The sequence below is a fragment of the Pteronotus mesoamericanus genome, unplaced genomic scaffold (assembly GCF_021234165.1).
Source record: "Pteronotus mesoamericanus isolate MK-2021 breed Mesoamerican mustached bat unplaced genomic scaffold, CSHL_Meso_final contig_94, whole genome shotgun sequence".
In the NCBI taxonomy this organism is placed as follows: domain Eukaryota; kingdom Metazoa; phylum Chordata; class Mammalia; order Chiroptera; family Mormoopidae; genus Pteronotus; species Pteronotus mesoamericanus.
In genome coordinates, this window is record NW_026555285.1 from 25,191,184 (window position 1) to 25,205,648 (window position 14,465).

At 33.0% G+C, this 14,465-nt stretch overlaps 1 protein-coding gene across 2 annotated transcripts in view; it reads right to left on the reverse strand.

The window, feature by feature from the left end:
• The window catches only part of KLHL1 (kelch like family member 1), a 340,901-nt gene that overhangs the window by 14,201 nt on the left and 312,235 nt on the right, over positions 1–14,465 (reverse strand). For both annotated transcript variants that reach the window (XM_054586413.1, XM_054586412.1), the window contains one exon: positions 11,697–11,909. In XM_054586413.1, the coding sequence (XP_054442388.1) occupies positions 11,697–11,909 (213 nt within the window). The remainder of the gene's footprint in view (positions 1–11,696; positions 11,910–14,465) is intronic.

Genomic DNA, 14,465 nt, shown 5'->3' on the forward strand with positions numbered 1-14,465 from the left:
CCATATTTTAGTCCTCATTTAATTTTTATTCAGCTCTATAGAATTCTTTCCAGCTATCTACAAAGCAGACTTTGTTTATAACTTTGCAAAAAGGTAGAAGAACTGAGGACACAGCTCACAGTGACACACTAGGCAACAATAAGTAAATTTCTGAAGGCTTATGAACTTCACATGAAATGGAAATACTGCAATTCTCTACTACTCGTATTCCAGGATAAAATATGAACATGCTAAATGTCCTATATTTACATGAACATTTAAAATGAATATCCTACATTTAGAAATAGATATAATTTCTCCTATATTTTGCAAAATTCCTGAAGGGGATTTTAAAAATTTAGTGAATTATTTTATAAAGTCTAAATCTTTGAATTAGATATACCTGTCATGAGTGGTAGATAACATTCTACATGTGTAATAACAATCTTTTAATTTACCAGGTCTGTTCAGAAGGTATCTAGCCATGTAATATGAAAACTAGAGACTTTCAATGAAGAAGATACAAGACACAAGAGACATTGTATATATAGGACAATATGCCTCAGTCCCCTTCAAAGTAGGCACCTGAGGACCTCACACAGTTCTCCCATTTACCATCAGCTGTCCTATCTTATTTTCCTGAATCTAATTGATGGTCTGAAATTTCTTCCCTTTCAAAGGTAATTTTAGTTTTGGGAAAAGCCAGAAGTCTCAGAGTGCAAAATCTGTGCTATATAGGGGCTGAGCCACCTGGGTGATTTAATGTTTTGCCAAAAAACTACGCATGAGACATGATGCATGAGTGGGCATGGTGTCTTGATGAAGCTCTCAATCACTAGTCACCCACAGCCGCAGCCTTGTGAATCATCTAAATAGTTTCCATGAAGGAATGTTCAAACTTTACACAAAATCTGATGTACGCTCATTGCTCTACTTACTCAGTCATTTTGAATGTGACAGCCACACAGTACCCATGCTCACTCAACAGTGTCTACCACCCTCCTAACTAGTACAGTGAAGTTGTCATTGTTCACATATGTGCATCGCAGTACTCTCCTTGGCTGCCGGGTTACATCAATGTTACACAAACAGTTCTCGTTATTTTAACAATGGCTGTACTTTTTTGAAGAGACTTCATATCTCTCCAAAAGATGGCAATGTGGATTAGATTTACATATTGTTAGGAAAAACAAAACCAAACCAAATCAGAAAACAACCTTCCCTCCTCCCAAATAAACACTGTCTCACTGATATTTGAGAAGTAATCATATAGCCTTGACCAGTATGGCTCAGCTGCTTGGGCACCCTCCTGTAAGGCAGAAGATTGGCTGATCAACTTCTGGTCAGAGAACATGCCTGGGTTGCAAGTTTGGTCCCTGGTTGGGGCAACCAAGTCAGTATTTCTACCACATCAATGTTTTTCTCTCTCTTTCTCTCTCCCTTCCCTTCTTTCTCTAAAATAAAGAAATAAATAAATAAAATCTTTAAAAAAATCACATAAATTCAAATGACCTATTAATATCTATCCTTGCTCTTGTATTAATGACTTTAAATTTATTTTTTTTAATATTCAGAATATTATGAATTAACCTCTCATCCTGAGGATAAACAAAATCATTACCCCCAAAAATGAAATAAACTTTTTTTTTTAGCTTAGGAAAGGATTCACAGATGTATAAACATTTTCACAAAATAACTAATAGTGAACTGTGTCACTGTCAGTTCACGTTTTTGACAAAATTTAGTTCTAAGCAGTTGGGGAGTAGGTCTCTGGTTTCCTGATTTTATTTTCCACAGCAGGGGCTGACATTTGTATTTAGGCTCGCTTCCTTTGTTATGTTTCACCTCTGTCTTCGTGGTCAGAGTGTAAGCTCTGTATTGGACTCTGTTAAAGTTGATAGCCCTCAGGCAAAAGAAGCATCAGTATATAAATGGTGGCTAAAATTGGCTGTAAAGTGAAAACTTGCTGAAGTTACATGGTAGTCACAAAACAAAAGTTAGTTTCTCTTTGAAAATCCTATTGAAGTTTTTGAGGAATCATTTATTTCAAGCCTGGTCATTTCTATATCTTAAGGATAAGAATCTGAAAATATTTAAAGAAAAATTGTTTTGAATATTAAAACATTATTTTGATAGCAAATAGAATTAAAAATGTCCATTTTTCTAAATTCATATGGGTATTATTCTCCTGGAAAGCAAAGGAAAACATAGAAAGCTTTGTAGCCATGTATGTTTTACTGTGAAGCAACAAAAATAAGGAAACAAAGAAAGAAAAAAGGAAAAAAAAACCAAACAGCTTTGAAATGGTAATTTTTAGGTTTCTAATAAATGACCTCGACAATATATAATTGAATCAATCTTAATAACTTATTTGTGAATTACAAGTGACAACAAGTGGTCACAACCAAATACTTTTATTTTTTTCTGTAAACTGACATCTTACCAGGTATCATGAGATTATCAGTTAAAATAACTTCATAATTAATATCTATTTCTTCTTCAAGGTTATCTTTGGGTTTAGGGTTGTTTTCATTTTTATATAAATTATAAGATCGAATTTTTAATGTATATATATTGAGAATCACAATCCACAAATGTTAGGTATTTTACCCGTAAGTCGGTTTACAGCAAAATTTGTGTTTTTATAATTTTCAGTCTTCTAATCCATAAAAGTGGCACTCTCCTCCATTTATTCAGGACTTTTTAAAGTTTTTCTCAATAATGTTTTATTTTCTCTTCAGTGACATTGCACATAAATTGTGAAATTCATTGCTATTTTTAAACTATTTTAAAGGTATTTTATACATTAGTTTTGTTTTTATTGCTTATATGTAGAAATACAATTAATTTTATATATTGACTGAGTATAGAGCAGCTTTATCAATTCATTCATTAACTCGAATAATTTCTACTTAGATTCTGAGTCAATTATCATTATATATATATTATGCAAGCTTGAATACTGACAGTTCTATTCATTCTTTTGCAATTGTTATTTTCTTTTCTTTTATTGACCTACCACTGGGTAGTAACTCTATTAAAATATTAAAGAACAGTGGTATTGACAGTCACATTTTTCTCATTCTAACAAAAATTTCAAAACAAAATATTTCAATATCCAACCGTCAATTTTTGTACTGTTTTCTCTTCCACATTTGGTGAGATTTTTTATTATAATGGGTGTTTAGTTTTATCTTTACTTTTGCATCTATTCAGATGTTTATTTTATTACTATATTGAGTTGTATCAGTTAACTTTTCTATGTTAAACTGTAGTTCTGGAATAAATTCAAATTTGTTGAGATATACTCCTTTTAACTTATATCTAAGTTTGATTTGCTAATGTTTCTTTCAGATATTTGCATCTATGTTCTTGAGAGAGGTTAGCCAGCATTATTTTTCTTTCTCTTATTTCTTCTTATATAACATTTATATAGTTGTATTTTTTATAAATTTGTTCATTTCAGCTAACAATTCAAATAATGGTATAAACATATTAAAGTAATCTCTTTATATAGTTTACAGAATGTACAGTTATCTACTTTTTTATTTCTTATAAAGGTCTTTTCCTCTTTTTTTTTCTTGACAATTTAGCACATAGTTTATAAGTTTTATTACAAATGTTCAGAGAAACCCTTTGGGCTTTGTTTAAATTCTCTCTCTAGCATGCTTTATTTTTCTCTTTTATTATGTTTTTTATTATTATTTCATCTTGTATTTGTTTTCTTTGGTTATAATTATTATACCCGCTTGAGATTTAAACTGAAATTTTTGCATTTCAGCTTTTTAATTTGTTAAATGCATGAACTTAAGTCTGCACATTTCTCTGTAAGAATTTCTTCAGCTACATTCTATAGAGTTTGTTATATCATATTTTCATTATCATTCAGTTTAAAATATTTTCTAAGTTAAGGCATGTGCTATTCAGAAGTATATTGCCTAATTTCAAATAGTTTAATATTTAAAAAATTATCTTTGTTACTTATTTCTGGGTAAATTCTACTTTGATCAGATAACATGTCCTGTGAGATTCCAAGCTTTTGAAATTTGTTGCTGTTTATTTTATGATCAGAAATTATAAATTTTGGTAAATATCCCATATTACCTAAAATATTATCTATAATGATAATCAATACTGAACCACAATTATTTAGTTTCCCCCCCAAAAGTTATATGTAATAAGCTAAAATGTGGAAAGAAAATTATTTCCATTTCAAATATATGATTATCTACCCTAAAAAATTTAATTATTTGAATTCTCTTAGAACAGAGTTGGTTTCATAAAACATAAATATATGGAAGCTGACCATTTTCTTAATAACTTATTTAATGGACCCAGGTTTTGTACAAGCACAAATCTGCATGGCTTCTCTGCCTCCATGGGTCTAGCTGGAGTGGCCTTAAAGATTATTTACTCAGTATTGCGATTAATAGACCCTGGTGTATTTTAGTGCGCTGTTTCCATCCCCAAAAGGGGCCCACAAGGTCAGTGCCACCAGAAAATAGGGGCTTGCTGCCAATCAGACCTGTGGGACTGGTTTCCCTAAGGCTGAGAAAAGATTCAGGTGACGTGACCTCAGTCACTTCCCATAAGAAAGAGTTAAAGGAAATGAGCATTTTATATTATATGTCAAGTGATTGATGACATAGATTAAAGAGTTAACTGATGACAAGGAAAGCTATAAAATTAGGATGAAATATAGATGCAAATGTATCTAATTTCAAGATGAAAAACTGAAAGTAATATGGTGTTAAAATAAATTTGGATTTGCTCATAAAAAATGAAATAAGATATAAACAATAATTGTAAATTGTTACTTTGCTGGTTCCTACCTAATGAAGCAGGCCTCTTAGTATGATGTTTTTGAGAAGTTCTACTCCCACCTCGCTGTGACTAGCACGAGTCAGTGCAACTTCAGCAAATATGATGCAGGCAGAGCTTGATGAACCATTGCACTGGATGTTTGTCATTTTTGTGCCACCTCCTCTTGAACTTACTCATCTTGGACCCCCCGCCGCTGTTCAGTGGGATGCCCAAGCCACAAAGAGTCCAGTAGAAGAGAACCATGGTACTCTGGTTAAAGCCTTGGCTTAGCTCTCAAATGACAGTTAACCCTAACTGCTAGCTCTGTGAGAGGACAGCCTTAAATAAGCAGATCTGTTGAGCTCCTCAATGACTTCAGCCTCAGGCAACATCAGGTGGAGTAGGATAGTCCAACTGAACCCAGTGAACACAGAATCATGAAAGAAAACAGATGGTGCTTTGAGCCACTAAGATTTTAGAATCTTTTTCTAATCAGAAATATATCATCAAACAATAGTAATCAATTTTATGAAGAAATATGTATTTACCTTTAAAGAAATGTAAAATGCCTGCATATAAAATAAATATTGGAAAATAAGTGTAAAATATATAAATACATTTGGTTATGACATCTATATCAAAAATCTATAAAAGTAAATAAATAAAATAAATGTTCTAGTATTGTTAGTCCAAATCAGTGTCAAAAAAAGAAATGTTACAAATCATGGTAGTATTTAAGATCAGAAGGTCCACATCACCAGAAAAGGCACATTAATCCATCAATTTTTTCAGCTGATAGTTTTAAGCATTCATTATAGGCTATATTCCTGAAGCATGGAGCCTAAAAATACAGTTCGAAAAAGAGAAAAAGAAACTGAAATCTGGCTAAAATTTAACTTTGGTTAGAAAGTATATTTGAAAGCAGAAGAATTGAATATAGATAACAGTTTACATAAATGAATTTGAGTGTCAAAGCTACTGATGAAATTGCTTTATTTTATCATATTTCCTCTGATTTTCCAAGACATCTATCTGCCACAAACACTACCTAAGTTAAGAATATAAAAACTCTATGCCCTGGTTTATAGGATCAATTGGTTGGAGCTTTGTCCTGTAAACTGAAAGGGTGCAGGATGGATCCGTGGTTTGGGAGCATAAGGGAGCCAACCAACTGATTTTACTCTCACATAGATGTCTCTTTCTCCCTCTCTCTCTTTCTCTTCCTCTCTCTCTCTTTCTCCCCCTTCCTCTCTTTCTAAAAATCAATAAATATACCCTTGAGTGGGGATAAAAAATATAAAAAACTTTAAAATAATTTGAAGATGTAAGACAAGATTTCTTACTTTCTAACTCAGTGTCAGCATACAAATTATTCTGTGATCAGAATATATTCCTCAATACAAAATCTTCCACACAATATTTATGGATATGTTTCCTGTTTTGATTCAACTACAGCAGTCCTGTTACTTAGGGTGACATGTGAGGTGAAATAGTTTATCATCTTTTCTTATTTTTCAGATATGCAACAATTCTTGGGCTATGTCAGAACTAATCACATAAAATGAGAAATTAAAAGTAATAATACTTTGATGGTGTTGCGACTTATAATTAAGTCTGCCTTTTGATCCAGCGATTCCCCTGCTGGGACTATACCCTGCGAACACCAAAACGCCAATACAAAAGAACCTATGCACCCCAATGTTCATAGCAGCACAATTGACAATAGCCAAGTGTTGGAAGCAACCTAAATGCCCATCAGTAGATGATTGGATCAAAAAATTATGGTACATATACACAATGGAATACTACGCAGCAGAAAGAAAAAAAGAAGTACTAAACTTCGCAACAGCATGGATGGAACTGGAGAGCATCATGCTAAGCGAAATAAGCCAGGGGGCGAAAGACAAATACCATATGATCTCACCTATAAGCGGAACCTAACCAACAATGCAAAGAAGCAAGGCAAATATGACCAGCAACACTGAAAGGAAAAGAAATCAACAGAGACAAGAGGGAAGGGGGGGGCAGGGAAAGGGAAGGGAAGGGGAAAGTCAAGGAACATATAGCAAGGACTCATGGACAAAACCAAAGGGGAAGAGCTGAGGGAGGGAAGGTGGGAGGGGGCAAGGGAAAGAGGGGGGGGAAGGCAGAGACAAATGTATTTAAAAAGTAAATAAATTAATTAAAAAAAAAATTAAAAAAAAAAAAAAAAAAAAAAAAAAAAAGATTTGCAACCAGGGGAACAGAAGGCAGCATCAGTCAGTCTTTGGTTTACACACTGATTCTGTCTCCCTGAACCCATGTCCTGGCCTCTGTATTTTTCTCTACCTAAATAAAACTTGCTTTCTCTCTCAAAAAAAAAAAATAAATAAATAAATAAATAAATAAATAAATAAAAATAAAAGTAATAATACAACATTTCATTCTTAACTTATATATTAATGCTTTGGTGATTTTTAAAATAATTATTTATTTAAATGAATAGTGCATTTATCCCTGTATACCTGAGAGAAAATCTTAAATTATTTTATTTTTAACAATAATCTAAAGATGATAAAATATTGATCAATGTCTTGACTGTTAGATATTAAAGTCTGTTATTTTAGATGATCTTTTTCTAATAGAGCTGGAATAGATTTTGGCAGAGTTTGAATAAAAGTGTTATGTTTTTTGTAAATAATATATCAAAGTTTGTGATACTTAGATTTTAATAGTGTTTGAATGATGAGATATAATGATATAACTTTTAACTAATATACAAACAGTTGCTTAATATATTAGACCACTTGAAAAAATTTCTGGCTATTGAATATATGCCCTAAGTATATATAAGCAACTGCTATTCAGCCTGTGTGGTAAAAATGGGTATTCACATGCAAATATAGAAATAACAAATAAAAACATATCTATTTATATGAATTTCTTTTAGTCCATCCAAGCACCCAAACATCTATCCATCTCCATTCTTCTACTTATCTATCTTTACTTTATCTGTGATCTATTTACCTTTCAATATCTATCTATCTACCTATCATCTATCTATCTTGTAATCTATATAACTCCCTGTTTAAATTATACGTCAATATGTTTTTCCATATGAGAGATTTAAAGCCTGTTTTTCTTAGTGTTTTACCAATTCAATAAATGCTTGTTGAATGCTTATGCTGTGCCAGGGATTGTGCCAAGTAGAGAAATATGGGCATAGATGAGCTAATCTTGATCATTATCAGCAAATAGAACCCAGTTTAGTAAAAAATTCATGTAAAATAAATAATTATTATAAGATTGATAATTGGCACTAATAAAAACTCTATTGTGCTTTCAGATCAAATCTGCATTATGGAAAGTTGCCTCTGGCTACTATAAAAGATTGAAGAAAGCAAGAGTAGATATTACAAAGGCAGGTGTAAGAGAAGGGACATTATCTTGGCCCCTCTCCTATGAGGCCTCATTACTGGGATACAGATTTGAGGAAAAGTAGTCCAGATACATTATCAGCCAGGAGTGGAATTGATGCATTTCAGCATATTTTCTGATTCATGGTCTGGTTTCTAGTTTCATTTGTGATCTTTAAAAGTTTTAATTCCTTTGTCTCTTCCTTCCAAAACATTTTAAGCTCTATGTAGCACAGTGAAAAATGCATCTGAAACAATATTTATTGGATAAGTAAATAGAAGGATGAATGTACTTTTCCTAATGGATTGCATCTTCTAAGCCTAAATTTGCTCGGACTTACACCAAATTTTGGATATTGATTCTGTCCCCCAAGATGCTGTTTGTACAATGAGGCTTGGCTACAAAATTAGTTTTCACTGTTCCATCAACTTATTCTGAAGTCCCTGCCTTGTTACTTGTTTTGATTTGAAGTGCCAATGTTACTTGTGTTTAAAACAGCATGAATAGAGGACTCATGGACATAGACAAGGGCGGAGGATTAACTGTGGGAGTTGGGGGGCAAGGTAGGGGTGAGCAATGGAGAAAAAGGGGGGAAAACTATAACTGAATAACAATAAAAAATGGGCATTTGGGTCATTTGCGCTTCTTGGCAAAAAAAAAAAGAAAGAAAAAACAGCCTGACCCTTTACATTTTCTCATAATATTATATAATTGTACTTTAACACCACCATTATGTAATACTTTACATTTCTACAAGAATTATTGTTATAATAAAATATGTCTGTCTACTTGTCTATCCATCTATTTATCTTTAAAACATAGCATTGCATACTATCTTGCTAATAGTTTGTTTACCTATGATTATATGCTAAAAATATTCTTTACATTATATGCACAAAATAATTCTGCAGAGGTACCATTATGCATCTTGATTTATTGTTGAGGTACGTGTGAAATTATCAGTATAGAATATATGTTATAGAAAGTGCAGAAATGCTATTAATCTGACGTGTAGTTTGAGCTCAAATAAGAATCATGATAATGACATGTGCTTCTGCATTACTTAAGCTGCTTATATCCACTGCACTCCAATAACTTAAAATAGCTATGCTTATTTAAATCTAATTTTGTACCATAAATGTATTCCTAGACTGAATTATTTATGTCTCTGTTCACAAACAGCATTTCAATACACTATACAGTAAAATTAGAGGGGAATACGTGTATGAACTATCATTTCATTAGTAATATTTATATAAGGTATTTATGGTAAAAGTAGGAGCCTCATCATATTTACCTTCTTTGTCATCCTCTCCAAGGATTTAGCAGTGAAAAATGTGAACAAGCTGTCAGTCTATTAACAGAATTTTTAAAAACAAATGATTGCAAATTTGTGAGTCCAAAAGTATAGAGAGTAGAAATACAGTAAAACATATTTCTATTTCTTGTCCTTTAACTTTTTTATATGTGTATTACTCTATAGTTAAATGTTTAATATAGTCATATTGTCAATATTTTTCTTTATTCCTTATGGGTTTGAGTATTTTACTTCAGGTCATGAAAAATATTAGTTCTATTTTCTTCTAAAACTCCTTAGATTCTACATACTGATTTTTAACTCACCTGAATATTTCTTGTATAATGTGTGAAATAGGGTTCTACATTTGTTTTATTTCAAGTAATAGTGGCCCATGCACCTTATTTGTTGAATAAGCCTTATTTTACCCATTGACTTGAAATATCAACTTAATCATATATTACATTGTCAGACAGATATATACATTTGTCTCTAGAATGCTCATTATATTTCATTGATCTACTTGATTATTTCTGTGCAGGTGTCATGTTGGTTTAATTGCTGAGACTTTATAATGGTTTTACATTTTTTAATATTTTATAATTAACTTTGATATTTAAAAAATAAATAAAATCAATCTGCATTTAAAAAAAAAAAAATATTTCTGTATTTTATCCAAAAAGTGGCTTAAGTTTGAATACAGCCTGTTCACTAAAAGTTATCTCTTGATATTGGTCTTATTCACAGTAAAAATAATCACATGCAATTAGTAAATAATATTATAAGATATTTTGACACCTTTCTCCCACTGGCTGTATGTACCACTTACAACCATGAGTATCAAGGATGTGTGTGTTTTTTAAATATCAAGTAAAAAATTGTTTTGGTCATCAGTGTGTTTCACCAAATGTTTTGTTCTTCTTCCAGGCACCATTTAGGATACTGTCATCCAACCTTCATAAAGTTTTCTATGGCCATGTGACTGTTTATCATCAAAGACTGAACAAAAGAGAGTTATATTACTTGCAGATGGAATTTTTAAGAACTAGAGAACAATTTACTGATCTGGCTCTTTTTCCCCCTTTTGACATGGAGAACAGCAGGCTCATATCTGCAGCTTATCTGGGCACCATGATGTTACAGCAGTAACATCATGGAGTTGTCATGGACATGGAGGAGGATATGGGGTGGTGAATGGTGGTGGATAGAAACTTGACTTGGGATCGTGAACACACAATACAGTGTACAGATAATATGTTGTAGAATTGTGTATCTGAAACCTGTATAATTTTTGTTAACAAGTAGCACATAAATTCAATAAAAAGAAAAAAAAGCATCATGGTATTAAATCATTGAGTTTTGAAGTAACATACAGTAGAAATATTTATTTCAGTTAATAAAAAAATTCTCTATTCTCTATTCTCACATCCCCATATATCAGCATGCATCCTTATCTAATAGGAAATAATCATCATGAGTTTTTCTAACTCTCTAATTCTTACTGCATACCATATGAATGTTCCAGTGATGCACAGTCATTAAAGAGAACTTGGGTATAACCATGCCTGAAAACATCAGGGTTGTTGAAACAAACCGAAGCCAAGGTGTGTTTCCACTACAGCCTCTGCATATCTGGCTATTTAAGAAGAGTTACAAAAAAGACCAATATTTTCTCCACATAACATAATAATAAATTATATAGTTCTAATAATCCATCTTGTATTAAGAAATATATGGCATAAAACAAAGGAGTCCATATTCACTTGTGAGAGTTTGAACAGAGTAATAACACAAACATGATAAAATGAAATAGGACAAATAAACTATTTTTTTTAAAAAGAATCAACATTCATTAATTTAATGAATTACTTGAAATTATATTTTAAACAACTTTCAAAATATATTAAAAAGAAATTTAAAGATTAATTTAGGGTCTTGTGAATAAATGCAGGGTGTTACATAAATATTAGTTGAATAAACAAAAGAAGGAAAAAAGGAAGGAGGAAAGGAAGGGAAGAATAAAACAAGAAAGAATGAAAGTGTGGTGGAGTGCGTGTGTGTGTGTGAGAGAGAGAGAGACAGAGGCACGTGGAGAGAGAGAAGCAGCTCCAGGAGTTGAATTTACCTTTTCTAAATTATGTAATTTTTACAATCTGTGCAATTAGGTGTCAGTGTCATTTTCACTGTGTCTGTCACGATAGCAGTGCCCGTGAGGTCTTACCTCTCTACATAATCTAGTAGCCGGGAACAATGATTTGAGGCAGGAGCATCATGACCTCCAACTGCATAAAGAAAACCATCGCATGTGGCTACTCCAACACCCCCTCTTCTCTTACACATTGGAGCACACATGTTCCACTTATTTGTATGTGGATCATAATACTCCATTGAACTCAAACACGAACTTCCATCACGACCTCCAACTGAATATAACCTAGAAAACACAATTGGAAAAACATGATTTAATAACATAGTATGAATGACAAAATGTAGAAAAGGAAAAGTCCTTTGAAAATAAATTTTATTTGCAGTGTGAGCCTCAAATATATTTGAAATATATTACTTCACATAGAAATTTTTGTTAAAGATACTCTATAAATAATTGTATATACCTAGACTTCACAGCATTTTAATATGCACTACACCAAATAAAATTAAAACAACTATAATTTTCTAATCTATATTATTTCTAGAATGTTAATTACATTTAAACTCCTTATGATATAACTCAGTATATTAATGTGCTAATTTAAAACATTGAGGAATTTACTTAAAGTAGAAAATAAGAATATTCACTTCAAATTTTTCTTGAAAATGACCATAATCAAAAGAAAGCTGATGATTTTATTTTTTTATTTCTAAAAACCTATGAATGAATGAATTAATTTATTTATAATAGTTGTTCAAGTACAGTTGTCTCCATTGCATCAGCAGTTCATTTGCACTACCATAGAAATCATGCCCACTTCTTGTATTCATTCCGTCCCCACAGTTTAGAATGCTGAATAAATGGAATATCTAAACAAGTATCGTTATAGCAGCAGCTTCCTTAATCAGTGCCCACACTATAGCTAATGTGTCACATAGATAAACAAGACTTTACAGCAAAAAAAGTGCGCAGAGATGTAAGTCTGATTGACTATCGCTGGACTGACTTACTACGCTCATTTTCCTAATGAAAAGTATGCTGTGTACCCATGAAAAATAAGTACTACAGCTTAAATGATACTTAAATCATTAGAAATACACTTTCTATTTTGAATAAAATAGCCATAAAAATTTCATCACATTGAGGTAGAATTGCATTTACTTATTTATTCATTCATTCAAAACGTATTCCTGAATGCCTCGTTTGTAACACAAACACACTATCTAAAGGGGGCTTTCATGGTTGTTCAATTACAGGTGTCCCAATGTTCCCCCGTAGCTCTCCCCTGCCTCCCCACCCCGAGCAGTCGATCCCCATGCTGTTGTCCATGTCTATGGGTCGTTTATACCTGTTCTTTAACTAGGCCCTCCCCAGTTTTTCCTCTATTATCACCCTCCTCCCTCTCTTCTGGTCCCTGCCAATCTGTTCCTTGTATCCATGCCTCTGATTCTATTTTGCTTGTTGGTTGGTTTTGTTCATTAGGTTCCATTTATAGGTGAAATCATATGGTATTTGTTTTTTGCTCTCTGGCTTACTTCATTTAGAATAATATTCTCCAGTTCTATCCAGGCTGTCCCGAAGGGTAGAAGTTCCTTCTTTCTGCTGTGTGGTATTCCATTTTGTAAATGTACCACAGTTTTTTGAGCCACTTATTTACTTATGGGCACTTAGGCTGTTTCCAGTACTTGGCTATTGTATATAATGGTGCTCTGAACATAGGGGTTCATAGGTTTTTCTGAATTGGTGTTTTGGTATCCTTAGGGTATATTCCCAGCAGTGTCATTGCTGGGTCAAAATGCAGTTCTATTTTTAGTTTTTTGAGGAAATTTCATACTGTTTTCCACAGTGGCTATACACCAGCCTGCATTCTGACCAACAGTGCACTAGAGTTCCCTTTTCTCCACAACTTCACCAGTACTTGTTGTTTGATGATCTATTAATGATGGCCATTCTGACTGGTGCAAGGTGCTACCTCATTGTGGTTTTAATTTGCATCTCTCTGATGGCTACTGATGTTGAGCATTTTTTCGTGTGTCTATGGGTCCTCTGTATTTACTCATTGGACAAGTGTCTGTGCAGGCCCTTTGCCCATTTTTAATTGGATTGTTTGATTTCCTGGCATTGAGTCATGTGAGTTCTTTATATATTTTGGAGATCAAACCCTTGTCAGAGATATTATTGGCAAATATGTTTTCCCATATAGCTTTTCCCTTTTCATTTTGATGATGTTTTCTTTAGCCATGCAGAAGCTTCTTAATTTAATGTGTTCCTATTTCTTTATTCTTTACTTAATTTCCTCTGCCCTAGGGGATGTATCAGCGAAAATATTGCTGAATGGGATAGCTGAAATTTTACTGCCTGTTTTTCTCTAGGACTTGTATGGTGTTCCGGCTATGTTTAAGTTTGTTTTTTAAAAAGTTTTGCAAACATGTCCATGAACAAAACAGGAAAAAAAATCCCTGCACTTAATTCTTCTGGAGGAAGGGATAGACAGAGTACACAAAACAAACATATTTGCTTCTTAATAAAGTGCTAAGTGCTGTAGACTCAGATCAGGGAGGTGAGGGCAGGAGCGCACCTGGTAAGGAGGAGGTGTTGTTATAACAATTTTAAATTTGTGATCAGGAAAGGTCTCACTGAGGAGATGATGTTTTTTGAAGAAGATGGTCATGGTTGGGTATGAGTTCAGAAGTATCTGTGGGAAAAGGTTCAAGGGAGAAAGAATAGGTGAGCACCAAGTTCCAGGAGCAGCATGGGAGCCAGGGTGGCCAGAACAGAGACAGAGAGCGGTGTGGCAGATGCGGTGAAAGGCGGGGGTACTGGGTGACCCGCACACAGGTT